At 45.6% G+C, this 25,797-nt stretch overlaps 6 protein-coding genes across 6 annotated transcripts; 3 read left to right on the top strand and 3 right to left on the bottom strand.

Moving 5' to 3' along the window:
- Window positions 1-24: 24 nt before the first annotated feature.
- On the bottom strand, window positions 25-1,276 carry MYCFIDRAFT_173007 (uncharacterized protein; the record flags this gene model as incomplete). Its single annotated transcript, XM_007926370.1, has 10 exons — window positions 25-98; window positions 133-182; window positions 216-485; window positions 521-549; window positions 575-600; window positions 635-718; window positions 782-882; window positions 911-1,105; window positions 1,134-1,187; window positions 1,215-1,276. The coding sequence occupies 10 exons, from the start codon at window positions 1,274-1,276 to the stop codon at window positions 25-27; spliced, it is 945 nt and encodes a 314-aa protein (XP_007924561.1).
- Window positions 1,277-1,298: 22 nt separating this feature from the next.
- Window positions 1,299-8,138, top strand: MYCFIDRAFT_173006 (uncharacterized protein; the record flags this gene model as incomplete). Its single annotated transcript, XM_007926369.1, has 3 exons — window positions 1,299-1,350; window positions 1,393-1,967; window positions 8,124-8,138. The coding sequence occupies 3 exons, from the start codon at window positions 1,299-1,301 to the stop codon at window positions 8,136-8,138; spliced, it is 642 nt and encodes a 213-aa protein (XP_007924560.1).
- A 5,647-nt stretch (window positions 8,139-13,785) lies between these two features.
- On the bottom strand, window positions 13,786-15,525 carry MYCFIDRAFT_187162 (uncharacterized protein; the record flags this gene model as incomplete). The annotated part of the gene is made up of 3 exons (XM_007926368.1): window positions 13,786-14,811; window positions 14,871-15,361; window positions 15,444-15,525. 3 exons carry the CDS (start codon window positions 15,523-15,525, stop codon window positions 13,786-13,788), a joined length of 1,599 nt encoding a protein of 532 aa, XP_007924559.1.
- Window positions 15,526-15,996: 471 nt separating this feature from the next.
- On the top strand, window positions 15,997-17,166 carry MYCFIDRAFT_207105 (uncharacterized protein). The gene has a single exon (XM_007926367.1). It carries the CDS (start codon window positions 16,035-16,037, stop codon window positions 17,088-17,090), a length of 1,056 nt encoding a protein of 351 aa, XP_007924558.1. The 5' UTR covers window positions 15,997-16,034; the 3' UTR covers window positions 17,091-17,166.
- Window positions 17,167-17,585: 419 nt separating this feature from the next.
- On the bottom strand, window positions 17,586-19,896 carry MYCFIDRAFT_202826 (uncharacterized protein). The gene is made up of 2 exons (XM_007926366.1): window positions 18,411-19,896; window positions 17,586-18,355 (listed from the first exon to the last, which is right to left on the bottom strand). Exons 1-2 carry the CDS (start codon window positions 19,688-19,690, stop codon window positions 17,845-17,847), a joined length of 1,791 nt encoding a protein of 596 aa, XP_007924557.1. The 5' UTR covers window positions 19,691-19,896; the 3' UTR covers window positions 17,586-17,844.
- On the top strand, window positions 18,417-20,313 carry MYCFIDRAFT_207103 (uncharacterized protein; the record flags this gene model as incomplete). The annotated part of the gene is made up of 5 exons (XM_007926365.1): window positions 18,417-19,808; window positions 19,835-19,928; window positions 19,961-19,996; window positions 20,032-20,234; window positions 20,257-20,313. Exons 1-5 carry the CDS (start codon window positions 19,677-19,679, stop codon window positions 20,311-20,313), a joined length of 522 nt encoding a protein of 173 aa, XP_007924556.1. The 5' UTR covers window positions 18,417-19,676.
- Between the last annotated feature and the right edge of the window lie 5,484 nt (window positions 20,314-25,797).

Raw genomic sequence — 25,797 nt, 5'->3', positions numbered from 1 at the left:
TAAAGCATGGCCTGCAAGCCTTCGTCAGCCCTCGTCGGCACTTTTGCTTTTGCTGACAACCACGATCGATGTTTGAAGTCGCCAAGTCTCCATGAATCCTACATGGCAGAGCACGAGTGGGAAAACTTTCACGCATGCCGTTCGTGCGGTCAGTAGCCTCAGTGTCGAACTTGTGGAACCACCTGGTTATTCCTATTCATCGACGATAATCTGACGGAAGAACTGGGCATCGTCTGCCGTCAGAACGGACCGCGGGAGCTACCAGGCGCATAAACCACAGGTACCAAACGCCTTCTCGCGTGGCATGCTGGAGATTGAACGTGGGCGAGGATTCTGAGATCTGAAGACCTGCATTTCCTCCGATCGCCAAGATGCTCGTGTACACATTCGATTCATCTGTACTCTCATTCACAACCTCATGGCCACACAAGATCGCAAGCATCGTCTTCGTGGATATCAAATTGTCCAACGTTATCCGCCGGTGGCTGAATTTACAGCATCTGAGATGCTCCTTTCAGACCTCGTACTCATTGCTCCGACGCAGTAGTTCTAGCAGGCCAGGAATTCAGTTCACATAAGAAGTAGACAGGTCTTTCCATCCTTTCTTGTGTCCTACTGCCGTCCGTATCGCCACGAATACTTCTGTACGCGGCTCGTTCCTGCCCGACGATTTGACATTCTTTGCAGTTCAGTGGCTCACTCAGAGATCTAGACCTGCCTGCCGCAGTGGCATAATTCATATTGTATCATTGGTCGTCTAATCGTAGCAGAAGGGCGGAACGAAGCGGGACGCCTCGCTCAAATTTAGGATCCTCGAGTCGAGGTGTATTGGTGGCGTGGATTGATGGGAAGGTGTTAGAGAGGACGATGAAAGAGAAAATGCTGGTTTGGTTGTGAATGAATAAAGGACGGCGATGGATGTGTATCGAGATGATTTAAGAAGGTGGTCGTGAGAAATAGATCTATTGAGACTTCACCTCTCGAACCCGTCATCATTTCCTGCTGCCCCAGAAGACTACAGCCAGCCTCGCCGCGGCCTCCACCTGCTTTCAAAAACTCTCCTCGAGGCTGGCAAGCGGCGTCGTCACGAGTGAGGCTTTGAATCCTTCCATCACGTTTTGGTGATTGTCAACGAGCTTTCACCATGCCTTAGATCGATATGCATGTCTGGGGAAATCTGGAGAAGTCTGGGTCTACCCCGACGCTATCCCCACAAGCACGTTTGAACCGTCTTGCTATCATCGAAACTCACGAGCCTCGACCCGGCGGTTTCCATAGCAGTGGCTTCTCACGAAGCAATGAAATATGAGCGTCCTCCTCGCCCTTGGGCCCTCTCCTCCCTCATCTCCTGTGCTATTCACTTAGACTAGATTTTCTATTGTCGTCCTTCAGACATCCTCATAGACGCTATCAAGAGACGACTCTCTGCTGATCGCGGTGTTGTCGAGCATCATGAATACGACGAGAAGGCTGAGCATAGAGGACAGCACCCTCGCGACTATGTTGGTGATGCGACGGTTATGAATCACCGAGAAGACGATGATCGTGCTGAGGAAGCCAAGGGCAGAAATTCTGATCAGATTAGTGGAAAGTATTGGCTCTCTGCCAACTACATTGGTACCATGTTCGCCATCGGTATGGCGTTTATGGGTGGCATTGGAGGTGAGCATTACTTCACGATGTACGAGAGTTATATGACTGTGACATCTGAGGCAGGTTTCGGTCTTGTTGCACCAATTCTTGGAGCTATCGATGCAGACATCGGCCCTTCGCCTAATATAAACTGGGTCCCGCTCGTTAACATCTGCGGTGGTGCTGTGTTCTTCTTAATGCTTGGCAAACTCTCCGATATCTTTGGTCGACGATGGTTCTTTATCTTCGGATCTTTCCTCGGACTTAGGGGTTCTTTGACTGCCTCCATCTCAGGCTATTTTCGCTTTGTGCTCGTGACTTCCTTTATGTTCTACGTGCACCGGATCTCGGGTCTTCTCAATATAGTATAGTATAGAAGGAAGAGCGAGCCTTAGCGAAGCGCCTAAAGACAAACTGCACTAATCGGGCGATTCCTTGCTTGCAACACCTCCTTAGAGATATTAGATAGGCTTATAACTCAACAACTATCGTAGCTGCCGCTAGACTTGTATAGAGAGGGTTCTATATTATAGATACACGTAGAATTTAGCCTACTTCAAAATTTCAGTACTATAAAAATAAAGGCTATAGTCTATTCTAACTATACGGACATTCTCGGCTTCGCGTTTGTTCTATAAACACCTATATCGCGACAGACAACAAACCCCTTCTAGAATACACTGCCTATACGAGGAGCCTTAGAAAGCACTCCCCTAATACCTCTAAGTGTCGCCTTATCCGGTATCTGCTACTATTTACTTATTCTCGCCGCCTATCGGTACCTACTCCTAAAACAGCCTAAATCGCTAAATCGTCTATACCTTAATACCTATACCTATACCTAGTATACTAAAACTTGTTAGACACCTTCTAAATATACTAGCGATCCTGTTTGGCCTTAAGCGCTACTTATTATTATAGTATTCTAGTATTAGGTGTCTCCGAGTCGTATCTAGTGCTTTACGTAGCGATAGCGATAGCGAGACTCGAGCCCCGAGACCTACTATTCTGCGGCTCCGCGATTGTTGCCGCTTCGTACAGTCGCGTACGCTACTATTTGCTAGGTTCCGACTGTCTACTAATAGAGCGATACTACTTCTACTAATAGAGCGACACTACTTCTACTAATAGAGCGACACTACTTCTACTAATAGAGCGATACTACTTCTACTAATAGAGCGATAGGCGTCCGCAATGCCGAACGATCTCTCTAACCTCTTAAAGCGCGATCGTAATAAGGCGAAGAAGGGTAGATTCGATATCGGCGACGATACTAGCAATCGGCGTAAGAAGGAAGGCGACTAATACTTCGTCCGCCTGCCTAGTCGTCTAGCGATTAATCGTATAGAGCCTTAATAGACTGTCGAGCGTAAGCTAGAGATGCCTACTAATCTAGACGAGGCTAATAAGGCTAGCTAGATAGCCTACTTCGAGGAGCGCTATATTAATATAGACGAGTATAGCCTCGAGGAAGTATAGCTACTTATATAGGATACTAGTAGCAATTAATAGGCGATGCTATTCTATCGTCGCATTGTCGAGCATAGTCTACGGCATATACTAAAGCTAATACATCCTTATCGCGAGCTATTACTAGAACCGACTAAGATGTAGCTCGACTACGTCTATACTATTATCTTCGGGAGATAGGATATGTTGCTTTTAGCTCGTACTAGCGCTAGCAAAACGATTATTTTCTAGGCCTATACTATACTTACTAGTTTTATTACATTGCAGATCGTACTACTTATACGCATCGCTAATAAGTAGAGCGAGGATATAGTAGCCGCTATCCGCTAGTTAGATAAGGAAGAACAGGATCTAATTAAGGTCTGTATCCTTACTACCTAAACAAAGGAGAAGGATCTATCTATGTTTACTAATATTAAAGAAGGCCGATACTAGTATATCATCTATAGTCCCGAGTAAGCGATAAGTACTAAGTTCTAGGAGGTCCTACGTACTATTGCCGACCGCCTTAGCCTATAGGTATAGGATAAAGCGTATATATATCTTAAGTGGAAGGACTTCCGCGCAGATTATAGAGTCCTTTACCTCCTTCGCTAGCTTATAACATAGGATACGACTATTCTCGTATGCTCTATAACATTAACTAAGGAAACTAAGAAGTATCTGCTTTAGCACGGCCTCCGTATATAAGGCGATAGCGTATTCGAGACCTAGGTTGTCTAGAGCACTATCGATCGCCTAGATACTAAGTATATCCTACAAACGATGCCTTAGGGCTAGATAACAGGTTTCGACTACCTGTACTTCGTACTTAGGTATGTAGTAGACGCCGATAGCTTGGCGGTACTACAGAATATCTAGAAGACTATTATCTTTATCGATAGTCGTAAGCAGATCGATAAGGCTCGAGTTACGATATACTAGTAGCTTGTACTCTTAACTAGTAATATCAATAAGGACTCGCCGGCTAAGCAGCATTCTCGGAAGTATACCTAGGATAGAGAGCCGGTAGTACCTAGTAGCTATAGGACTATCTGTATGCTCGGCGTTGTCTCTTTCTATACTACGTATATCGCCGACATTAACAAGAATAAGCGGTATAAGGAATTTAAGAAGCCTAAGTCTCAAATCCGTATCCTATTCGGCACTCTAGCGACTTCTACTAGGGTAAACGTGCTAGATGTCGGCTTAGTTATCTAGATTAAGCTTCTAATTACTAAGGATGTCGACGATCTAATATAGAAGTTTAGTCGTGCGGCTCGCATTCCTAGTATCGAGGCATTAGCAGTTATATTCGCACTATATTAGTTAAATAATATAGAGAAGCGTATACTATACGGTTCTAACTACCGCTCGATAGTTCTACGAGACCCGATAGCAGCTAGCGCTAGTGCTAGTGCTAGTGCTAGGCTATACTAAGTATAGGATTATGTTCTAGTACGACTATCCAATCTGCGGCATACTACTATTCCTAGTAAGGAATTCGACGTCGATAAGTCTATCTTCGATGCGTATAGCTAGGATATAGGCGAGGAAGATAAGGATACTATCGTTACCGATCTACTAGTAGTCACTATGCCGCCTCGTCCTATTCGAACTACTAGCTACCCTTTTTATAATGCTATCGTAATAGCAATCGCCGAGAACGCGACTAAGAAGTCCTAGTCTACTAAAGAGATAGGCTAGCGTAACAATATACTAGATATCTAGTTATAGTTATAGAATACGCGCTACTACCCGAACCTAGAATATCGCCGCTGCTTTCGTAATATAATCTTAGAGATATATAGCGAATACGAGTATACGTATAGTGTTAACAAGGTCGTAGTAGGCACTACCGATTGCTGCAGTATATGTAATCTAGACCTACTAGATCGACTAGTCTAGGAGGGCTATACTGCTCTAGTAGTTCTAAAGCTACTAACAGCTCCTAGTATTAGATCAACCTAGTACTATACTCTCCTATTCCTCGAGAGCTTCGTATCTAATATCGCAGAACAGATCTTTCTAGACTAGTACGATAATCGCCTCTTCGGGGTTATCCTATCGACCTTCTTAGTACCCGAGCCTATTCTATAGGATCTATGTAATATCTTTAGTGCTAAGTACGGCCGGACCGAGAATGCATTTCGAAACCATGCCTCTAGTAAGGACTACGATACCCTAATTAAAGAGGCGGACATCTAGGAGCGGGCTATAGAGTTCTATACCTAGTATTAAGCGGAGGCTAATAACCTTCGAGAGATCTAGATAGAAGAAGACCTCCTACTAGAGCTAAATCGCATTATCTTTAGCGTGTTTGCTAAGCATAATATATTCGTTAGAAACAGAGATGCCGAGAAGAAGAAGAAGGCTGAAGAAGCTGCTACTACTACTGCTACTACTGCCGCTATAACTCGGACAAGCCAACCTATCGCCAATCGGCCTACTAACTAACAACAGCGCCGTAAGCAGCTATAGAAGAATACACAGAACTCTGCCCGCTCTACTATCGAGGCTCGTAAGAGGATAGTAGCAAGGAACACTAGAGGCATATAGGATCTAGATTACGAGGAAACTGCGCGTCGCTAGGCAGCAGGAGTTAGCTAAGTAGCAGGAGGCAGCTAAGTAGTAGGAGGCAGCTAAGCAGGGGATAGTAATAGTAGATCAAGCCGTCGGTTAGGCTATAGCCGTACACTATCGGCTCGAGAGAGAGAGCGTAGGCGTAAGGCTAGCTAGTAGGAAGGTAACGATATAGAAGACTTACTAATATTTAGTATATAATATTCTGCGAGAGCATGCCTAGTTGAGCTGCTTCTACGAGAGCTAGCGCTAGAATTAGCGGTAAAATGGCGCTAGAATTGGCACTAGAATTGGCACTAGAATTAGCACTAGAATTAGCGGTAAATTGGCACTAGAATTAGCATTTAATAAGGCTTCTATTATGTCCTTGTAAGCTCGCTAAGTCCTTGTCCTATCCCCGGAAAAGTGAGCCGTAATACTACGCTCGATCGCGTTACTTCTACGAGTACAGGCCTAGTTAAGTTGCTTCTATAAGAGCAGGCCTAGTTGAGTTGCTTCTATAAGAGCAGGCCTAGTTAAGCTGCTCCTACGAGAGCTAGCGTATAATGCCTAGTTGAGTTGCTTCTGCGAGAGCTAGCGTATAGTGCCTAGTTAAGTTGCTTCTACGAGAGCTAGTTGAGTTGCTTCTGCGAGTGCTAGCGTATAGTGCCTAGTTGAGTTGCTTCTACGAGAGCTAGCGCTAGAATTAGCACTAGAGATAGCGCTAGAGATAGCATTTAATAAGGTCCTTCCTTACTACCCTTCTATTATGTCCTTATAAGCTCGCTAAGCAGGCTCTTCTATCGTGTCCTTATAAGCTCGCTAAGTAGGCTATCTATCGTGTTCTTTACGACGAGGGTTTATAGATAGTCGTAGGTATCGATAGTATATAAGAGCTAGGCGAGAAGCGTAAATTCGAGGAAGCGACAAGGATACCGAGTCCCGCTAAGACCCCGGATTTAGTATAGTAGAGCGCTTAATTGGTAGGATTAAACGTTATAGCTGCTTCCTTCCGCGTATTTATAACACCGACTTTACGACTTTTACGACTTTTATAATAGCATATTACTAATACAGCGAGATACGCCGATTGCGCGCATTTCTAGCAAATAGCGCTAACAAAAGTGTCTAATACGATAACGACGGCCGCCTTAGGCACTAAGAACCGCCTCCGAAACCCGAGAAGTTACTAACACTAGCGAGAAGTTACTAGCGAGAAGTTACTAGCGAGAAGTTACTAGCGAGAAGTTACTAGCGAGAAGTTACTAGCGAGAAGTTACTAGCGAGAAGTCACTAGCGAGAAGTTACTAGCGAGAAGTTACTAGCGAGAAGTTACTAGCGAGAAGTTACTAGCGAGAAGTTACTAGCGAGAAGTTACTAGCGAGAAGTTACTAGCGAGAAGTTACTAGCGAGACTAGCGAGACTAGCGAGACTAGCGAGACTAGTACTATACTTATTATACCGCAGCCATTAGCACTATAATATATACGGCAAGGATAGATACGTAGGGCGATAATATATATCGAGCGCAAGCACTCTTCGAGAAGCTACGACAGCCCTCTTACGTTAACGCCTTCTATTGCTTAGACTCTCCCTAGAACGATCATTCCGATAACTAGTTACTATATAAGGTAGAGAAAACGAATAGTAGCGTCCGGGGATCTAATTAACTAGCGGCACTAAGCGGCTATAGAAGCATACACTCCGAAGTACACTAGCATTATACATAGCCTATATGCTACGCGTAATGCGCAATAATCAACGTATTCTATTACTAACTATAGTACGTATAGCCGAAGACAAGGTATATAGGACGGGACTTATTAAGCGAAACAATAACAGCTTATTCGCTAAAGCGACACTTATTAGTACCTAGACAATAATAGAGTGTAACCGCGCCCTTAGTGTTAGAGACACCGCAGAAAAGGGTTGTCGAGCGCGTTGCAGTCGTATAGTAATATTAATGCGCTTACTAGAAGAGGAGGCGTACTATAGTCGGATAATAGTCTTAATACGCTTTCGATCGGTTCGGTTCGGTGCGTACTATAGTCGAATAGCAGTCTTAATACGCAAAGGGCTGCAGTCGTATAGCAGTAAAGACTAAGACTAAGCGCCTTCGGGCTTGAGTATACTAGAGGCCCTTACGCAACAAGGTTATTATAACTAATAGTCCTAACGAAGGCGTTACGCCGACTTAACTAGATGCGCGTATGTTATCCTATAAAGAATCCGAACGTAGGAAGCCTATAGCCGCTACTTAAGGTGTACCTCACTAAAGAGTTTTTACCGAGTTAGGCCTATAGCAATGCTACGAACCTATTAATCTACTTAGTAGGAGAGTCGCTATCGAGCCGCTACTCTAGGTATACCTTACTAAAGAGTTTTTACCGAGTTAGACCGTTAGCCGCATTATAGGTGTACCTTACTAAAGAGTTTTTACCTCCGCTAATCTATCTAAGACCTCTGCAGTTTGCACTAAGACTGCGATGTTCTAACAAAAACTATACTCTTTCGGTTAAATGCGTAGTCGACGCCCGCTAAAGCTATAGAAAACAACCTACTCGCTAGGAGAGTCGCCTTCGCAACGTCTTGCATCGACAAAGCCTATCGGAGACTAAAAGGACTAAATAAACTACCTGCCGAGGAACCTTAACTAACTTAAGCGGTTCTATCGGTAGTAAGCCGTAGGACTAGTTAGGAGATAGTGTTAATCGCTATAGAGCTACCTATATACGACAAAGAGGTATCGACACTATTGCTATTAAGAGCCGACAGCTAGTATATTGCTAGGGGTGTTAGTATGTTAGTATATATATAGAAGAAGAAGAAGTTAAGGTTAGAAAGCGGATATCTATATACGCCTCGTAGGTAAGGTTTGCCTCTACTAATAGGATTGCGCTATTTACGCTATAATAGCAAGGCAACAATAACGGCTATACATTATCGCACTTTTAACGCAATAGCCGCCGACTGCTACTAGTTGAATGCCTAAGGCTAGAATTGCTAGCAGTTCTCGAAATTACCGGAGGCCTTCTTTAGTATTAGGCGCTCTGCCTTCTTTAGCATTAGGCGCTCTGAATTTATATAGGAACTAAGTCTAAAGCGAAGCTAATAGTAGGGACCTCTACTCTAACTAAGACTCCGACTGCCGCTAGTTAGTAACGCTAGTTATCAAGCTATTATCGTACGCCTAGCCTAGCCGGCTATTAAGCTATTATCGTACGCCTAGCCTAGCCGGCTATTAAGCTATTATCGTACGCCTAGCCTAGCCGGCTATTAAGCTATTATCGTACGCCTAGCCTAGCCGGCTATTAAGCTATTATCGTACGCCTAGCCTAGCCGGCTATTAAGCTATCATCGTACGCCTAGCCTAGCCTAGCCTAGCTAGCTATAGTAAGGAAGGCCTAAATAGTAGATATAGCAGGTTGGATTACTACAAACGAATACAAAAGCTAGATTCATTCAATCCTTAATCGCTATAACCGCTACTATTACCTATTGCTGTTATAAGAGCCTTTAGGGACTACTAGTTAGATCTACTATATCTAGGTCTAGGTTAGCAAAGCCCTTAGCGTCGACGTATAGCTAGTATATAGTAGCTATAGCATCATCGATAATGCCTGCTTATATAGGTCCCCGCTAAGCACTACTACTAACGCGCTCTCTCGTATCTGCGCCGTCGATATTGTCTATACTATTAGCAGCTGTATTAGGAGCGCTACGGGTTACGCTATTTAACAGACGCTAGTTAATATTATTAAGCTACTCGTATGCACTAGGGATTAGCCCTGCCCCAATCTGCTAAATATTATTAGAGATAGGGCGTGGATCTAGCTTTAGTACTTCGATTAGATCTGTAAAATTGGCATCCGGATCGTACTTATCCGGTGTTATACTGCCCTCTTAGTACTTCTTAATTGCTCCAGCCTATACCTGCTTAGTAGTATCCTTCTCTGTATAGTATCTAGTACCCTTTAGTCCGATACTCTCGAATATACTACGTACGGCCTGCGATGCCTCTCGGTTCTGCGAGATTAGCTCTATTATAGTAGAGACATTATAAGTTGAGTTGCTACGAGCCTAGATATCGAGCTTGTAATCCTTATTGTGTAGCTTAAGTATCTTATTAGTAGCAATACCCTTACTATTACCGAGATTAACGATAGCTAAATCTAGGATTGCCTCCTATAGGACAGCATTAGATATATTTAGTAGCTAAGACAGGTTAACTATCTTACGGCTATAGTTAAGCTGTCGGGTACCGAAGAAGTTTAGAATTAGATGCTCGACTATACGGCGCAGGTATCCGAGGTCTATCTTGCGGATAGCGACATATACGGTTAGGAAGTTCTTAATCTCCTATAGTAGTCGGGCTATCGTAGTATACGATAGATCCTCTATCTCGCCCTTAATATTTAGCCTAGTCTAAGTAGCTTGCGTAAAGAGCTTGGTGTAAATAGCCTCTACAATGTCGACATACTACGTAGGTATAAGATAATCCTTAATTAGAGCCTTTACTGCCTCGATACGGTTTATACTTATAAACTAAGGAGCACCGAAATTGAATCCGAGCTGTTCCTCTGCCTCTTAAAGAAATTAGGCACTAACATACGTACGATATGCTACGAATACTACCTATCGAACGATGTAGTACTCTGCCTTAGTACTACTAAAGCGGCGGATAGTATAATACTTAGCGATGTCCTTAAGGGTATAGGCTAGGTGCTTGCCTGCCTTATTAGTATCGTAATAGGTTCGTAGAGGAGTATAGCACGCATTTATCTCGATATAGAAGAAGGCTAGCATACCGACGATGAAGTCCTTCCTATCGTATACGCGCGTACTCTCGACGCTGCCGAGCTTAATACTACGGATACGATCGACGGTTATTTAGTCTCCGATAACGATAATAAGCTAGTCCTAGAACGCCTTATTGTCTAGATCGAGCTTCAAGAACTTCTAGAAGATATCGTTATATACCTAGTACGTATCTTTAATCGAGGCTTCGTTATAATCGGATACTAGCAGTAAGATTATTAGAGTCTTACTATCCTTCTTGTCCTTAATCCGGATCGTACGCTATAGGAACCGCTTAGTTAGACTACCGCCGCGAATACGATCGTCTGCATTAGGGCTCTTAAAGCTATCGTGTTCCTTAAACAGATGCTATAGCTTATCGCTAGTAAGGAATCCTATAGCCTAGTCGATATAGTACAAAGAGGTCGCCTTCTTATGCTTATTAGCGCAGATCTTGCGTAGGATAATCCGAGGGTTTATCTTCTTCTTTAGCTTTAGTATATGCTTCTTTAGACCCTTCTAGACGGCTTAATGCCTAGCAATATACGAGGTCGTTATATTGCGCTACTTAGTATTGCTACTAGTCGTCTAGATAGCCTTCCGGTTCTCCTAGATACAAAAGTTGTCGTATACAATTACATATCTACCCTTAATAAACATTTTAACTGCCCGTTCTCGGTTAGTACGAGCAGTCTTCCTCGTAAGCCGCTATAGTATACGATAGGCCGGATATAGACCTATCGCACTAAGGATATCGACGACTCGTCGCTTAACACTACTAGTATATAGGAACAGCCTAAAGGACTTGCTAAACCAGGATGCCTTCTTTAGCGAAATCGAGCGAGTAACTACCTACGTAATCGTAGCGATGCGCTTCTTCTAGCGGCTAAATTTGTCTCGGATACTAGGTTGATCTTCCTTAGCGATATCTTTAGCGGTATAGCGCTTATTAGGAAGTAAACCCTATAGGACACTATACTAAGTTAGCGCTGTGTCTTTAATGACTTTGTCTATCTTACTTAGCTTCTCTTGTCTATCGATAGTAGAGTCTAGATCGTACTAGTTAAAGAATTTCTTGCTAACGAGCCTCTTTAACTTAGAACGGAGCCTACAAGTACTTACGAGACCCTCGAATAAGAAGATATCGATAATCTTATCGATACGACGGCGCTATATCTTTGTTCCTAGATCTCCTACCTATATTAAGAGCAGCTTTAGCGCAGTAAGGTACTCGTAGTTTAGTAGGTCTATAACATTAGTATACTTCTATAGTAGACTCTTTAGACTCTTACGCTTCTTCTTCTTCTTAGCTACTAAACTAGTAGGAAACTAGCGCTTCCGAGCGGTACTAGGGCGAGCAGTACCGACAATCTAAGGCTCGACATTATTATTATCTAAGAAGTCTCCTTTATCTTCTAGTCGAAAGAACTAGCTACCTTTAGCACTAGCGGCTTTAGCCTCGACCTTATTATCGCTTATCTTATTATCCTAATCCTTAGTCTCGTAATTATCTTTATCTGTTTCCTCCTCTTTATCCTCGATAATAGGTAGCGCGACGTTAGCGCGCAGACCTATACGGCGCTCTTAGCGGGTTAGAACAACTAGAGCTAGCGCTGTCGGAAGGCCGTGTTCTACTACTATGTCTTTAAGCTAGTCTAATAGTAGCGCTAAGAGCTCGCTCGTCTAGTAAGGGCTATATTCTACGAGGCTATATTCTGCTGCTATGTCTTTAAGCTAGTCTAAAGGCAGCGCTAAGAGCTCGCTCGTCTAGTAAGGGCTATATTCTACGAGGCTATGTTCTGCTGCTATATCTGCAAGCTAGTCTAATAGCAGCGCTAAGCCGAGCTCGCTCGTATCGAATACATTATATTGCTATAGTAGCATAGGTAAGCTAGAAGGCTCTATTAGCAGCGGCTTATCGTCTATATCGGCTATAATAGTGTCGCTATTGTCCGACATTATCGCTAGATTAAATACTAGATTAAATACTAGATTAAGTGCTAGATTGAGTGCTAGATTAAGTGCTAGATTGAGTGCTAGATTAAGTGCTAGATTGTTACGACAAGATTAATAGCGACGGCGTCGAAGGAACAGGTTATAATAGAAGCGACTAGTGCCCGCGAGCGACGCGTTGTAAGTAAACACATAAAGACGCACAGACTAGAAACATATATAAAGTCGACAAAGCTAGGCCTTAGTATATAGCAAGAAGTGACCTCCGCTTTTTAGATACAATACAATACTACGGTGTCGTATATATATATACTAAACGGGGATTATTATAGAATTGGCACCGCTAGGACCTCCGGGTATTTCTATATTATATAGGCTATATCTTAAAATAGGTGTTTTTAGTAAGACTAAGTCTATTACTAAAGCCGGCTTTTAGCTAGGCAGTACCGTCGGCTTATAAGCTATAACACAACAACCTAACGTCGCATTAATATAATTTTTAGATAGAATAATATCCGATTGCCTACTCTACGCCCGTATTATAAAATATTAATATATATCGCGTTGTATGCAAAGTCGCAAAATAGGGATCTTGAATCTAACCCGATCGCTAGTTTTGCTGTTAGACCCTTGCTGCGCAAGGGGTTTATAAATAAACCGGTGGCTCGTGCGCTCTAAGCAAGGGTCTAATGGGAGATAGTTCTTTGATTGCTGATGGTTTGAGGGGGAGGGATGGGGAGCAGAAGGGTTCCTGAAACATTGACTTTGATTGTTTTTGATGCTTGAATGAGTTTATGGGATTATGACTATAAGGATGCATGCATTCCCTAGGGGTGCCTTTTTTTCGCGGAGAGTGATATGTGGCTTGTATTCTAGAGGCTTTTCTGATTGATTGACTATGGCCCGGCCCAATCAGCAAGGTCTTTTGCTCCTTATTCGAGTCCATGTTTGCTTCGCAATGCACCATCACTTCATTAAGTACCGGAGTCCCTGCGCCGTCCCAAAGGATGCATTGTGCCTGGGAGATTGAATTTCCTTCATGGGCGAAGTTCTTGGCGCATGCTTCACTTGTCTTAGCTATCGGAAATGTGTGCTCATAGGGGAAACCTTATTCTACCAACAGGAAGCTGGTGTGGTGCAGTCCTGGCGAGAACGGAAAGTGGTTACCATGTTGCCGCGTCCAAGGCGTGGAGCATGCAGAAGTCTCTCGTTCAACCTACAACATCGTCCGGGCCCTTTTATCATTCCAGAACAGGTTTAGGGAACGTGGAAGACAAATGAAGAGAGAAGACACATGCAAGACCTGAAAACATCTGTCAAACACGCAATCTGTTTCATTCAAATGATCCTCTGCTATAAATAACACTTCTCTTTCCTCCTCCTCTTCTTCCCTCACTCCTCAACCTTCGGCAACAACCCCGCCGTAGCAATCCTCATCCTCTTCCCAAACACCCACAACGGAATCGTCAAGATCGCAAAAATCCCCATAAGCATTCCAAAAATCCCAAAAGGCAAAGCAGCACCTTGATCCTGAATCCAATCACTAACAAAATACGTCCAAGCGAAACCCACAACCGCTCGCATAATCGTCGTCATAACAAAACAATCCGCCGCAACGACGTGATACGCGTCGATGAGGTAATTGAAACCTACGGAGGGGATTTGCATGATGCCTGCGCCTATCATGCCGAAACCGACGAGCATGCCCACCCAACCGTGTTCGGAGGGGTTGTCAGCGCAGAAGCCGAAAGTCCAGATTCCTGTTGTGGCGAGGAAGAGGGCTGGGAACATGACCGGGAGTCGAGATTCGGGTTCTGCGAGGCCGTGGGATTCTTTGCGTGCGTGACGTTTGGTGGCGAAGTCTGCGGTGAAGAAGGTTATGAGGCCTCCGAGGAGGGCGCCGATGATAGGGCCGATGTTGAGGAGGCCGACGTTGTTGCCCCAGAGGTAGGGTGGCATGGCGAGGAATTGGGGGCCGACGGTAGAGATTGTGACGAGCCCGCCGAGGAGGCCGCCGTAGTGGAGCATGACGACCCAGGTTCCTGGGAAGGCAAGGCTGTACCAGGGTGCGAGGAAGTTGCGGAAGAGATTGCCGCGGTAGATGCCCACTTTGAGGCTCTGGGCGAAGGTGAAGGTGTCGTGGTAGGAGGGTGATGGGGAGGCTTGTTCGATTATGTCCACGGTGTTCTTCTCTTTGCCGACGGCGCCTTCGCCGGAGTTGCATTCGTGGTCTCGCAGGAGCTGGGCTTCGCGGTCGAAGGTGGTTTCCGGGACCAGCATGATTTCGCAGACTAGGCAGAAAGTCAGGAGTGCGAGACTGATCCAGAAAATGTACTTGTATCCTTGGTATGCTGCGATGTATCCGCCTCCGAGCCCGCCGATAAAAGAGCCACTGGAGAGGAAGAGAGTGTAGACGGCCTGGAAGTGAATATCAGTTGACATTCAACTTGTACGTGGAGCGTCCCACTAGTACTCACCATCGCTCGTCCTCTTTCGTGTACGAAGAAGACCTCGCCGACCACATTTGCAGCGAGAGTATCAGCTGGACCGAACCCAAATCCTTGTATGGCCCGAGCAGCGAGCAAGCTGTGGAAGCTTTCCGCTTCTGCGCACCAGATGGTGGCGGCGACGCTGATGGCCATGGCGGCGATGAGGATTGGTCTTCGTCCGAAGGTATTGGCGAGTGGCACCCATACGATATTACTCACACCAATCATGAGCACATTGAAGGCTACCAGATGAGTGAGACTGCTGAACGCTGGAGGAGGTCGATGCCACGCTTGTGGCAGCTGAGCCATGAGCAGTGTGAGAGCTGGAGCAACCGATGCTGAGCCAAAGTTCACCGATCCACAGTAGATTGACATGATCAGGAGCACGGTCCATTTCCGCCATGTTGGCCAGTTCAGCGGATCTCTTGGGCTCAGCGTCGGCGGTGGAATTAGTGCAATGTGATCGTGGTTCTCGTGTTCTGGCCAATCAATCAGTCGACGCTCGAATGGTCGGCATATCGATGCGGCGAATCGTTTGGACGGCGTCTGGAGACTACATACCAACAAGTCTGGTCGTTCCTGGTGGGGCGGCCTCAGCGACTTGCTGCTTCGACAGCGAGAATGCATGCCGCCATTGAGACATGGTGAGCGGTAGACGGCGTGAGAGGCGTGAGGTCGAGGTGGGAAGAGAAATGGCGAGGTGGCGAGACCAAGGACGCTCGGGGGGAGTGTTGGACGACCCTGACTATATCAATGCCCCGTCTTCACCCACCACTGACATGTGCGGTCTGGGGCCCCAGAGTCAGGCTGGACTGGCATTGGCCCACGAGCCGAGCGACGTGTCCGTGTGCCGAACCGTCTAGATTGCCGCGTGCGGAGTACATCATATATTCGAGGCAAGGCATGATGGCATCGCATTCTCTCGCGCCTGCTGATTTGTAGACGCACGAAGAATCGTGGCGCCGGGGAGCACATGGCACATCCGCTCGGCAACTTTTGAAGCGAAGCCCTAACCACTTGTCTCAATCGGGTAGTTCTAGGCAGGGGGGCAGGCCTGGAGATGTCTATGTGCGAGGTCGCGGCCGAGTCGGCGATGGCGCGAGCAATACCATACCGCATCCTCGCAACATCACCTCCCCAACTGTTGAGCACATGGCCCAAGATTTGGCCCCGGACTGGATCCTACAGCAAGCCCTCTCTGCTCAGAATACAGCCCACAATGCATTTGTCCGAAGCAAGCCGGAGCTGAGAGCACAAGATGGAGGGCTCACTCTTGCGGTGCTCGGGTGCGGCACCATGGGCAGTGCCATCCTTGGAGGCGTCATGGCCTCGTTGCAGTTGCAGTTGCAGTCCAAGTCAGACCACCGCACCAACACTCCACATGCCATCCCCGATCGGCGACCAAACAAGTTCAATGCCTGCGTAAAAACCTCCTCAAGCGCCAAAAGAATCAGAGAAGAGCTTGGAAAATACCACGCCGACCTCATCGTCTGGGAAAACGACAACCTGGGCGCTGTAAAAGCAAGCGACGCCATCATACTCGCATGTGAGCCCCACATTGTAGGCCATGTCCTGCGCGAAGAAGGCATCAGAGACGCACTTGCAGGTAAGCTGCTCATCAGCGTATGTGGCGGAGTCCCAGAAACCTACATTCACGATACTCTCTACCAATCCGCGCCACCTCCTCCACCACAGTCACAGTCACAGTCACACACCTCGAAATGCACCATCGTCATAGCAATCCCCAACATCGCTGCCTCAGTCTGCGAATCCATGACTATAATCTCTGCCTCTGCTGCTCTTTCGGAAGAAAACTCCACCCTTGTGAATTGGATCTTTAGCAGAGTGGGTAGGGTCGCGAATGTTCCTTCGTCGCGCATGAATCCCGCTACGGCTTTATGTGCTTCGGGACCTGCGTTGTGTGCGGTCATGATGGAGGCGATGGCTTCGGGTGCTATTGCCAAGGGCATGCCTCGTGCGCAGGCCTATGAGATGGCTGCACAAGCTATGAAGGGTGCGGCGAGTTTGGTGCTTGAAGGAGAACATCCGGCGCTGGTTCGCGATCGTGTCTCGACGCCGGGAGGCTGCACGATTGCGGGCATACAAGTTTTGGAAGAAGGCTCGTTTCGTGGAGTCGTGGCGCGAGCGGTTCGGGAAAGCGCTGCTACGCTATCGCTGCTGGCGGGTGAGCGCCAGCCGGAGGAATAATGCTTCCTGCGCAGAGCAGTGCTTTTAGATAGACTAGACATCCCGTGGACGTAATCGACTCCACTTCCATTCTCAGGCTACAACCATTCATTCATTGTCCCGTGTGTCATTTCACCCTTTTAGTCTCTGCAATTATGCACGATCATGATCCGAGCCGATAGATACTAATGAGGACTTACTACCTACCTATAACCTTAGAATTCCTAGTAGAATTTTCAGAATTTTCTCGCCTTACTAACCGGGCAGGCCGTGCTATATAGTAGTCCGAATAGCATCTAAATGGAGTCGGAAGCATTCCACCATTCCTCCTTCTTTTCTACTTATTACCGAAAAATTCCGTCCTGTGACCGAGTCGCGGTAAGGTACTATCTATATCTCTATCCGACCACAGCCTTCAAGAGTGTCTGCATTCAACCAACTGCAAACAGCATGTATTATCGTCAAAAACAAATCCGACCTCCCATAACGTGCCATCGATTAAGGGGAAGAAAAGTTAATAAGATTTCTAGATTTTTTCGCATAACAATAAAAGCTATCTACTTCCCTACTATAATAAATTCTCGGGCATACTGGTAAAGATTGAGATTTAGATAACATACCGATAAAAAAGAACTAGTAAGAACTAAACTTAGTTCCAAATAACTCGCGAACCCCAACCGTAGTTAAAGAGTCTTAACGGCATTCTTTCCACCCACTTGACACCAACGAACGCCATGCCATGCATCTCACATTCCATCTCGACAATAATCTCCTCCTACACACCAAGAGGATACTTCTTCCAAGTCCCCGAAGCCTGATCCGTAAGCCCGTCCCAAGCGAAAAACTCCTGACCGGGCGGCCTCACAACCTGCCATTTATCCGTCCGCTGCTTCTCATTATCAATAATCAAATTCCCCCCTTCTGGCGTTTCGTTGAGGATATATTGTCTTTTGGCTTCGGAGCGTACTTTGATGTCGCATTTGAAGGGTTTGCTCATGGTGATGACCCAGGGTGCGGTTTCGTACCATGGGACCGCCGGGGTGTTGCCGCCTTCGCATGGCTTGATTTCGAAGGCCCAGATTAGGGAGCCGATGAGGGTGAGGAGTTCGTTTTGGGTGAGGTCGACGCCTGGGCAGGAACGGTTGCCGTAGCCGAAGGCGCGGTCGCCGTTGAGGTTGGGGAATTCGGTGAGGGGTTCCTTGTAGGTTGGGTATTTGGGGTCGAGGAATCTTTGGGGCTTGAATTCGTTGCCTTGTGGGTAGGTGGATTCTTCACGGGAAATGAGGCTGTCAACAGTTAGCTTTTTGCAGTTTCCGACCGTTCGGCTGGGTTTGCGCTTACTAGTGGTTTGCGTGGCAGATGGCGCCCTTTGGAATGTGGTAGCCTTCATAGACGTCGTCCTCCATCACTACGTGTGGAACACCGAGAGGAGTGGCTTGTCGCCATCTGACGATTTCTTTGACGGTGGCTCGCAGACGTGGCAGATTTGGCATGTCCTTCATCTCGGGTGGGTGGTTGCCGCAAACACGGTCCAATTCCTCGACCACGTGCGCTTGCCAAGATGGGTAGTGGCACATGGCAGTGAAGAAAGCGTGGAGTGGACCCCCAACAGTAGCGATGGCGACGAAAGAGCTGGATCCGATGGCGTGTGCAGCCTCGTAGAAGTCGAGGTGCTCGGTACCCTTTTCGTTCTCGAGCCAGAGCTTGCTCCACGAACCCTCGAGACGGCCTTCCTGGGACTTCTGTTGGGCGTCCTGAAGCGCCTCCATGAAGGCGTCAGACATCTGCTTCTTGCGGATCTGCTCCTGCTGCTTCCACGGCGAGACAGACTCTGGCAAGTTGGAGAGGAAGGTAAGCTTATTGATCAGAGGGCCGGCTGGCGAGACAGCCTTGAGAATAATGGGGATAATGGTGAGAAGCTTGCTTCCGTGTCGTGGATCGGCCCAGGCAACACCGGCGATTGTGCGTGCGCAGTGGACCAGCATGTGCTCAGACCAGTGATCTGGGTTTTCCAGCATGCGACGGAGAGTTCGCTTGTTCTCGTCTGCGGGCCAGCCGTAGAAAGTGCGTGGGTTGGCGTGTCGCATGATCAAGTGCATGAAGTTCTTGTATCGTCGGAATTGCTCGCCGTAGCCCATGAGTGGCAGAATCTCAGCGCCCTCACGTACACCAACAGCGGCGGGCAGCTCGTTGCGATCGCAGTAGTTCCGTTGTCTCGTCACAAACAGGTCCTTGGCAATCTTGTCGGTCTCGATCCAGATGTGAAGGGTACCCATCACCTGCCACTCGTAGATTGGACCGTACTTCTTGTGAAGCTCGCCGAAATGCCATGCGGCCTCAATACCGGGGCCCGGCACATCCCAAAATCGGCCTGCCCATGGAAGACCAGGCCCTTTCCGTGGGAGAGGCTTCACGCCGGCCGGCAGCTTCTGCTTCTGGCCCGTGACTCTCGCGGCGACGACAGTAATGACTAATAGGAAAATAAGGATGAACTTTGGCTGTGTGAAAAGTGATGTGGTGTTGTCGAGAGGGCCGTCCAGGGCGACGTTCTTGACGGCCTGTGTGGCATTGCTGGCTGCGTAGAGCAAATGCTCTGCGGGTGACTGGATGACGGAAGCCATGATGCTGTGTTGGACAATTGCTATGCAATCAATGAAGCAGTCAGGTCGCGCAGCTGGGAGGCAGTGGTATGTATGTATAAGAATGGATCGGGGCCTCGGAGGCAATGGAAACCAAAGCGTGTAGCACAAGGAAGGCGGGCAAAGGAAAGGGAGCCGTGCAGTGACCTAGTAAGTTGTAACGGTGGTCTCTCCAACGGTGGGTCTGGCGCTGGCGCTGGCGCTCGTGCGGGTGGGCGCTGTGCATATATTCTAATAATATTATTCACCCAGCCGTCACAGCCTACCGTTACGCCTACGCCGGCCATCGTTCGAGGCTAGGCTTGGTGGGTGCGACAAGCGAGAGGATCGTCCTGCAGCAGAAACTCTCCCTGAGCTGGTCGGAGGAATGGTGGAGAGCCGTGTCTATATAGCTGCGCTGCGCTGTGCTTACTGGCACTTCCCACGTGAACACAGGGCTAGCCTGGTCGAGGAAGGCGGCTCCCCAAATTTAGGACCGCACACGTTCCTCCTTTCCTCGGCCTCTGTGTCGCATCCATCAGGCCCTGTCTACTTGCAACAGGTTATAGCGCAACCTGAGAGATTATAATAACCTCATAAACGGCTCAGGTTATGGCGCCTTATAACCGGTTATCTATTAGACAATGCTAGGTATTAAGACCCACATATTAAGCCTCCGCGGCTAGCGGCTCGGCAGCTACATTTCCATCTTCTACCTCTTACTATATAATAATTATTAAGGTCGTGCAGTAGACTGTATAGCTTCTAGTAGTATATATAATATCGATAGCGGTATAGGCGGTATAATAACGAGGAAATCGGCGGACGAAGGGTAGGGAGGACGAGTACTTTCGATAGATATAGTTTATAGTATAGTTACTATATAAAAAGATAGTTAGTCGAGTAGCTAATCTCTCGTTTTAAAGCTATTAGAATACTAGATATTATAGCCTCTTAATCGAGCGAGTCTCAACCTTCTTAGGCTCTATTAAAGACTCTAGTACTAAAGGCGACTCGGAAGCGTATAGCGACTGCAATACTAATTAATAAAGATAGGTAACGCAAAGCGCCGCAATAGTAGACTTAAGAGTAGACCGAGTATTTCCTCGATTAGTTAAATAAGTTTAAGAAGATTAGCCGTAGTACTAATACTAATAACTTCTAGTTAGGCGACCTTCGAGACCTAGCAACGTTAATAAATAAGAAGTATAGCACGGAGCGCACTACTAACTACCTAAAGAACAAGTGGACGTTAATTAAGAAGGACTAGAGTATATAGATTGCTTACTTAAAGCATATAAGTAGCTAGAATAGTATATCTCTAACCGCCGAGTCGGACGTAGAAGACGCTTACTTCGACGAGAATCTAAGGTATACTCCCTTCCGCGATAAATTGCCGGAGTTCTTTAATATTATAGACGAGTTAATCGGCTCTAAGGTAGCTACGGGCGAGAATATAATGTCTAATAAGGCTTTTAGCGAAAGCGACGAGGAAGGCGGTAGTAGTAGTAAGGAATCTAAGGTTAAGGTCACCGCCGAAGGCGTAGCTTCTACGCCCTTTACGGAAGAGCAATTAATAGTGTTACATATAGCGAAGGCGGCGGAAAAGCACTAAAAGAAGATGTAGAAGGAGGCTAATCGGGTCTATAAGAAGGCCGAGGAGGTTAGTAAAAAGAACCTAACTATTGTAAAGTCGCTATAGAAGGCGTTTAAGCCTATAGTCTTAATAGTCGCTAAGGTCGTAAAGGATAGTAAGGAAGAACGAGCTTTAACGAGGAAGTTAGCGGACGAGTAACGTACTAACGCTCTAGCGGCTGCTAAAGCTAGTACTATCGTTAGTAACGTTACAAAGCGACTGCTAGATAATAAGACGTTCGCAAAGATAGACATACCGTTAGCTAATCGCATATTGTTAGTGCGCGAGTACGCGAAGAAGAACGAGGAATTTAACTATTATAAAGTCGCTTCGAGTATAAACTAGGAGCAGTTTAAAGAGTATTTCCTGTCCGTATTAACGGACATTAAGGCTAATATTCGCTAGAATACATACCTATAGCAGATAGAAGGTAGATACGTACTATTAGGATACAGATAATAGGTTGTTGTTAATAAGAATGCTTAGAAATAGCGGAAGAAGTAGATATCTATACTATAATTATATAGTTCGATGCGAGAATTCGTAGATTAGGTGTAGAATTTTAGTAGAAATGCACGCTAACGTCTATACTATTAATTTGTATAGAGGTATTGTTAATTTTTACTAGCAAATTGTAGTTACGTACGAGGGCCTATTATATATAGAAAAGCTATATCCTACTAGCTCGAATTCTAATATCGTAGAAGTTTGCTAAGAACCTGCGATATCGACCCTACTAGAATTTCGACTAGAGAAGTAGTAGGCGTAGAAAAGGCGACAGTAATGTCTAGAATATGTACGGTTTAAGCCTATAAATCGACTCTATACTAAGTTCCTTACTAAAAACCGAACTCCGCCTATTACCTTTATATTCTATAAACATCAACCCTCCCCTATTATATCCTTCGCCGTACTCTAAGCAGCACCTCCTACTTTTAAGCCCTTATATTAAGTCCAGTTCTTAACTGATTACCGTTATATTTATTATACATCTACCTCGCTATTCTATTACGATAATTTGCGTAACTTTTATCCTTAACCTCGTCGGCGTAGCGCCTATTATCGATATAGACCTCCGCCGTAGTATCGGCCTCTCGGGCGGCGTTTAATTTAGTATTAGTTAGAAGAAGGCCTAGCTCTAAAGATAGCGGTTGTCGACCGTCGGATAGGATAAAGTTATAGATAATATAACAGGCGATAACAAAGCGACTTTATTAAGCAATCGGCTAGCTATTTAGTCCCTCCTTAATAATCTTAAACCGCCTATTTATTATACCAAATACCCTCTCGATACAGTTACGAAGCTAAGCGTAGCGGAGGTTGTATATCTCTCGATAGTTAGCCGGTCGTTCTTTAGCCTCGCCTTACTTACGGAGATAATATCGTGTCTTCTAATATAGTACGAGAAGCCGTAGATCTTTGAACGAATAACTACCGTTAGCGAGATAGAAATAGCTATCTAGTACGTCGAAGCCTAACTAATAGGCCTTCCTTAATATAGTGCTATCTATCGCTAATCCTTCGTATCTAGGCATTACGAATAAGAAGCGCAATAATAAGTTATAGGCGGCTATTACATTCTGCGCAATATAGCCCTTCCGACAACGCTATAGATTGCTATTAATCTTCGGTAGACTAGCTATTAACAAAGTGCCGTCGATAGCGCCTATAACGCCCTTAAAGTATAGCTAAAACTTGCTACTATCGGCACCCTTAGACTATAGCGGTTTATCGTCCTTCTATAGCAATTTGATCTAGTCCTTTGCTATACGACACAAACAGCGCGACATAGTATATATTATCCTTCTTAGTGTCTCTCTTGCTATACCGAAGTCGTTAGCGAGGTTGCTAAGGCTCCTATTATGCCCTACTATAACTAGGAAGAGGATAACGCGTGCCTCTAGCGAGTATTTGTTCTTATTCTTACCTTCTAATCTATTCTTCCGTAGTTTATTAACTAACGCGCGCAATACCGGCTGCTTTAACCTCGTACGTGTTACGGATCTGATTGGTTAGAGTCCTTACATAATCTTAGAGCGACGCCAAGACTAGTAGGCTAAGCTGTCGCTCTATCTTACTAGGAGCGATAGGAGCGGTCGAGAGCGATAGCGTCGCTTACGTCGCTTACGACTATAGACAAGACATCTCCTTTATATTTAGGAACGCCGGAATGCCCTTATAGCTCGAGGCGTTTAACTTATATTACCTACTTACTAATTAGAATTACCTTTATACTAATTATTCTGTCTCTGCCTCCCGCTTGTATTAGCCTCTCTAAAGAAGCCTCGGCTTGCACGTAATAAGAAGTCACTTAACGATCTGTCGCGAGTAACCGTAACACTTTAAACGCCCTTAGGATAAGTGCCTTATTATAAGTCGGAAGGGGAACTCCCGCCCCTAGCGAGACAGGCAGTACTCGACGTACTACCTCTAGTGCTAGCAATATACTAGGAACCTATGCCGGAAACGATTCTCTTAAGATCGGAAAGCTAGACTTTTATTACGGCGACCGAGACAAATTCGATACCTAGGTTAGCTAAATAGATATGTATTTCATGTTCAACTAGGTTTAAGATAACTTAAAGCCAGTCTTCGCAACGACGTTTATACGAGGCAGGGCTTAGTATTAGGTTAAACTATTTCTTAGGACCTATCTAGATAGTAACGGAACCGACAATTCGGATAGAATCTTCGCAAGCTACGAAAATCTTAAGCGTACGATAAAGAAGGTCTTTAGATCTTCTAACGAAGTTGCTACCGCAGTTAGGGTTATCTAACACTTAACTTAGAAGGGGTCGTATGCCGATTACGCCGCTAAATTTTAGGAATACGCCTAACTTACGGATTAGGACGACGAAGCTCTTATAACAATATATCGGCGAGGTCTTAAGGACAACGTTAAAGACAAGCTTATACGCGACGGTAGAAAAATAGATAATATAGGAACATTAGTTAAGGTTACGATCGATCTCGACGATAGGCTCTACGAACGAGCTTTAGAACGACGTTACGATTCCAAGACTTCTAGAAAAGCTAGTTATACTCCTAGATACGATAATAGACGAAACTATAGTATCTACGATAAACTAAAGGGGAACAACTACTACGGTGCATAACTAATAGAGCTAGACGCTACCTAGAAGGGTCGAGCAATTAAAGGAAGAAAAGGCAAGAGTTCGCCTAAGAAAGTAGGAAGATTGACTTACTATACGTATAGTAAGGAAGGCTATATAGTACGGAACTGCCGCGGTAAGAATATAGTGCGACGCGAACAGTTTAATATAATATAACGAAAGGACTCGGGCAGAGAAGGCTACCGAATAGTAGTAGAGCTATACTCTATTAATAACGCGCCGAGGACCTACGTAGAGGTCGTAAAGGAAGAGCTACGACAAATCTATATAATAGCACGACGACAAGAACCTATATATAGAACCCTTTACTAGAGATTCTATTACGACGACTAATACTAAATTTATTATTCTGCTAAAGTAGAAGTAGGATTCTTCCCTTAGATTAGGCGACTCGTACGAGAAGATGCGAAATCCTAGTTAGAAGAAGAAACGATTGATAAATCTTGCTTAGATACCGACGATAAAGAAAACCGAGATCCGGAAGCTTCATTCCCTCCCGGGGAGGAGTTAGGAGCTATCCTAGAAGTACCGGAGTCCCCTTAGTAAGAGGAGGAACAGCAAGAAGAGTTAGAAGGAAGTCTAGATACCGAGGAAGAAACTACGAATAAAGAAAGTAAAGACGAATTCGGGATTAACGACGATACGATCCTTACGTTTACAATAGATATACCTATAGTAGCGCGAACAATCGCCTTATATCTAGTACGCAAATACGAGGAAATGTTTCTAAAGGTTAACGGACAACGGAGGATCGATCCTATCTAATTTGATTATTTCTAGATAAGCTTACGGGCAAAATTCTAGAATTACCCCCGAATACCTATAGACTATACGTACTATAACTTCATTACGGAGCGAGTACCGATAGGAAGTATAATTACGCCCTACGGATACGTCCTACCCGACGAAAGGACGATTATTACTTAAGAGATACGTTAGACGGTCTAGCGATTAAATTAGCAATACCGAAAGGCTATAGCAGCGCAGGGACGGGATACATATAATAATACCCTCGAGGAAAAATTATATACCGAAGAAGCACGAACGGTAGGACTACGGATCCGTAACTAGTTGGAACAACGTTAGGCTACTAATTAGTCGGGAAACGGACTAACTCTCTAGATTAGAGCGTTCTAAGAGAGTTCCTTAACACCGAAAGCGCTTAAGCATTAATAGCAGTCTTCCGTACAAAAGTTATCGTTAACGGGCACCCGACGAGTGTATTAATAGATTCCGGAGCGAGCGGGAACTTTGCCTCCGAATCATTCGTTAAAAGCCGAGGGATCGCAACCCGAAGTAGAAGAGAAGGAGCGTATAAACTTATAGCAGTAGATAGGTCA

This window comes from Pseudocercospora fijiensis (genome assembly GCF_000340215.1).
Source record: "Pseudocercospora fijiensis CIRAD86 unplaced genomic scaffold MYCFIscaffold_3, whole genome shotgun sequence".
NCBI classification, from domain to species: Eukaryota; Fungi; Ascomycota; class Dothideomycetes; order Mycosphaerellales; family Mycosphaerellaceae; genus Pseudocercospora; species Pseudocercospora fijiensis.
The sequence above is the reverse complement of the archived record's forward strand: the minus strand, read 5'-3'. Positions and strand labels throughout refer to the sequence as shown.

Excerpts from the sequence above, each read along its gene's own strand:
- MYCFIDRAFT_207105 (XM_007926367.1), top strand. The coding sequence starts at position 16,035 with ATGGCCCAAGATTTGGCCCCGGACTGGATCCTACAGCAAGCCCTCTCT.
- MYCFIDRAFT_202826 (XM_007926366.1), bottom strand. The coding sequence starts at position 19,690 with ATGGCTTCCGTCATCCAGTCACCCGCAGAGCATTTGCTCTACGCAGCC. Across the intron at positions 18,356-18,410 it reads ATCTGCCACGCAAACCACTA|CCTCATTTCCCGTGAAGAAT; the intron begins GTAAGCGCAAAC and ends AACTGTTGACAG.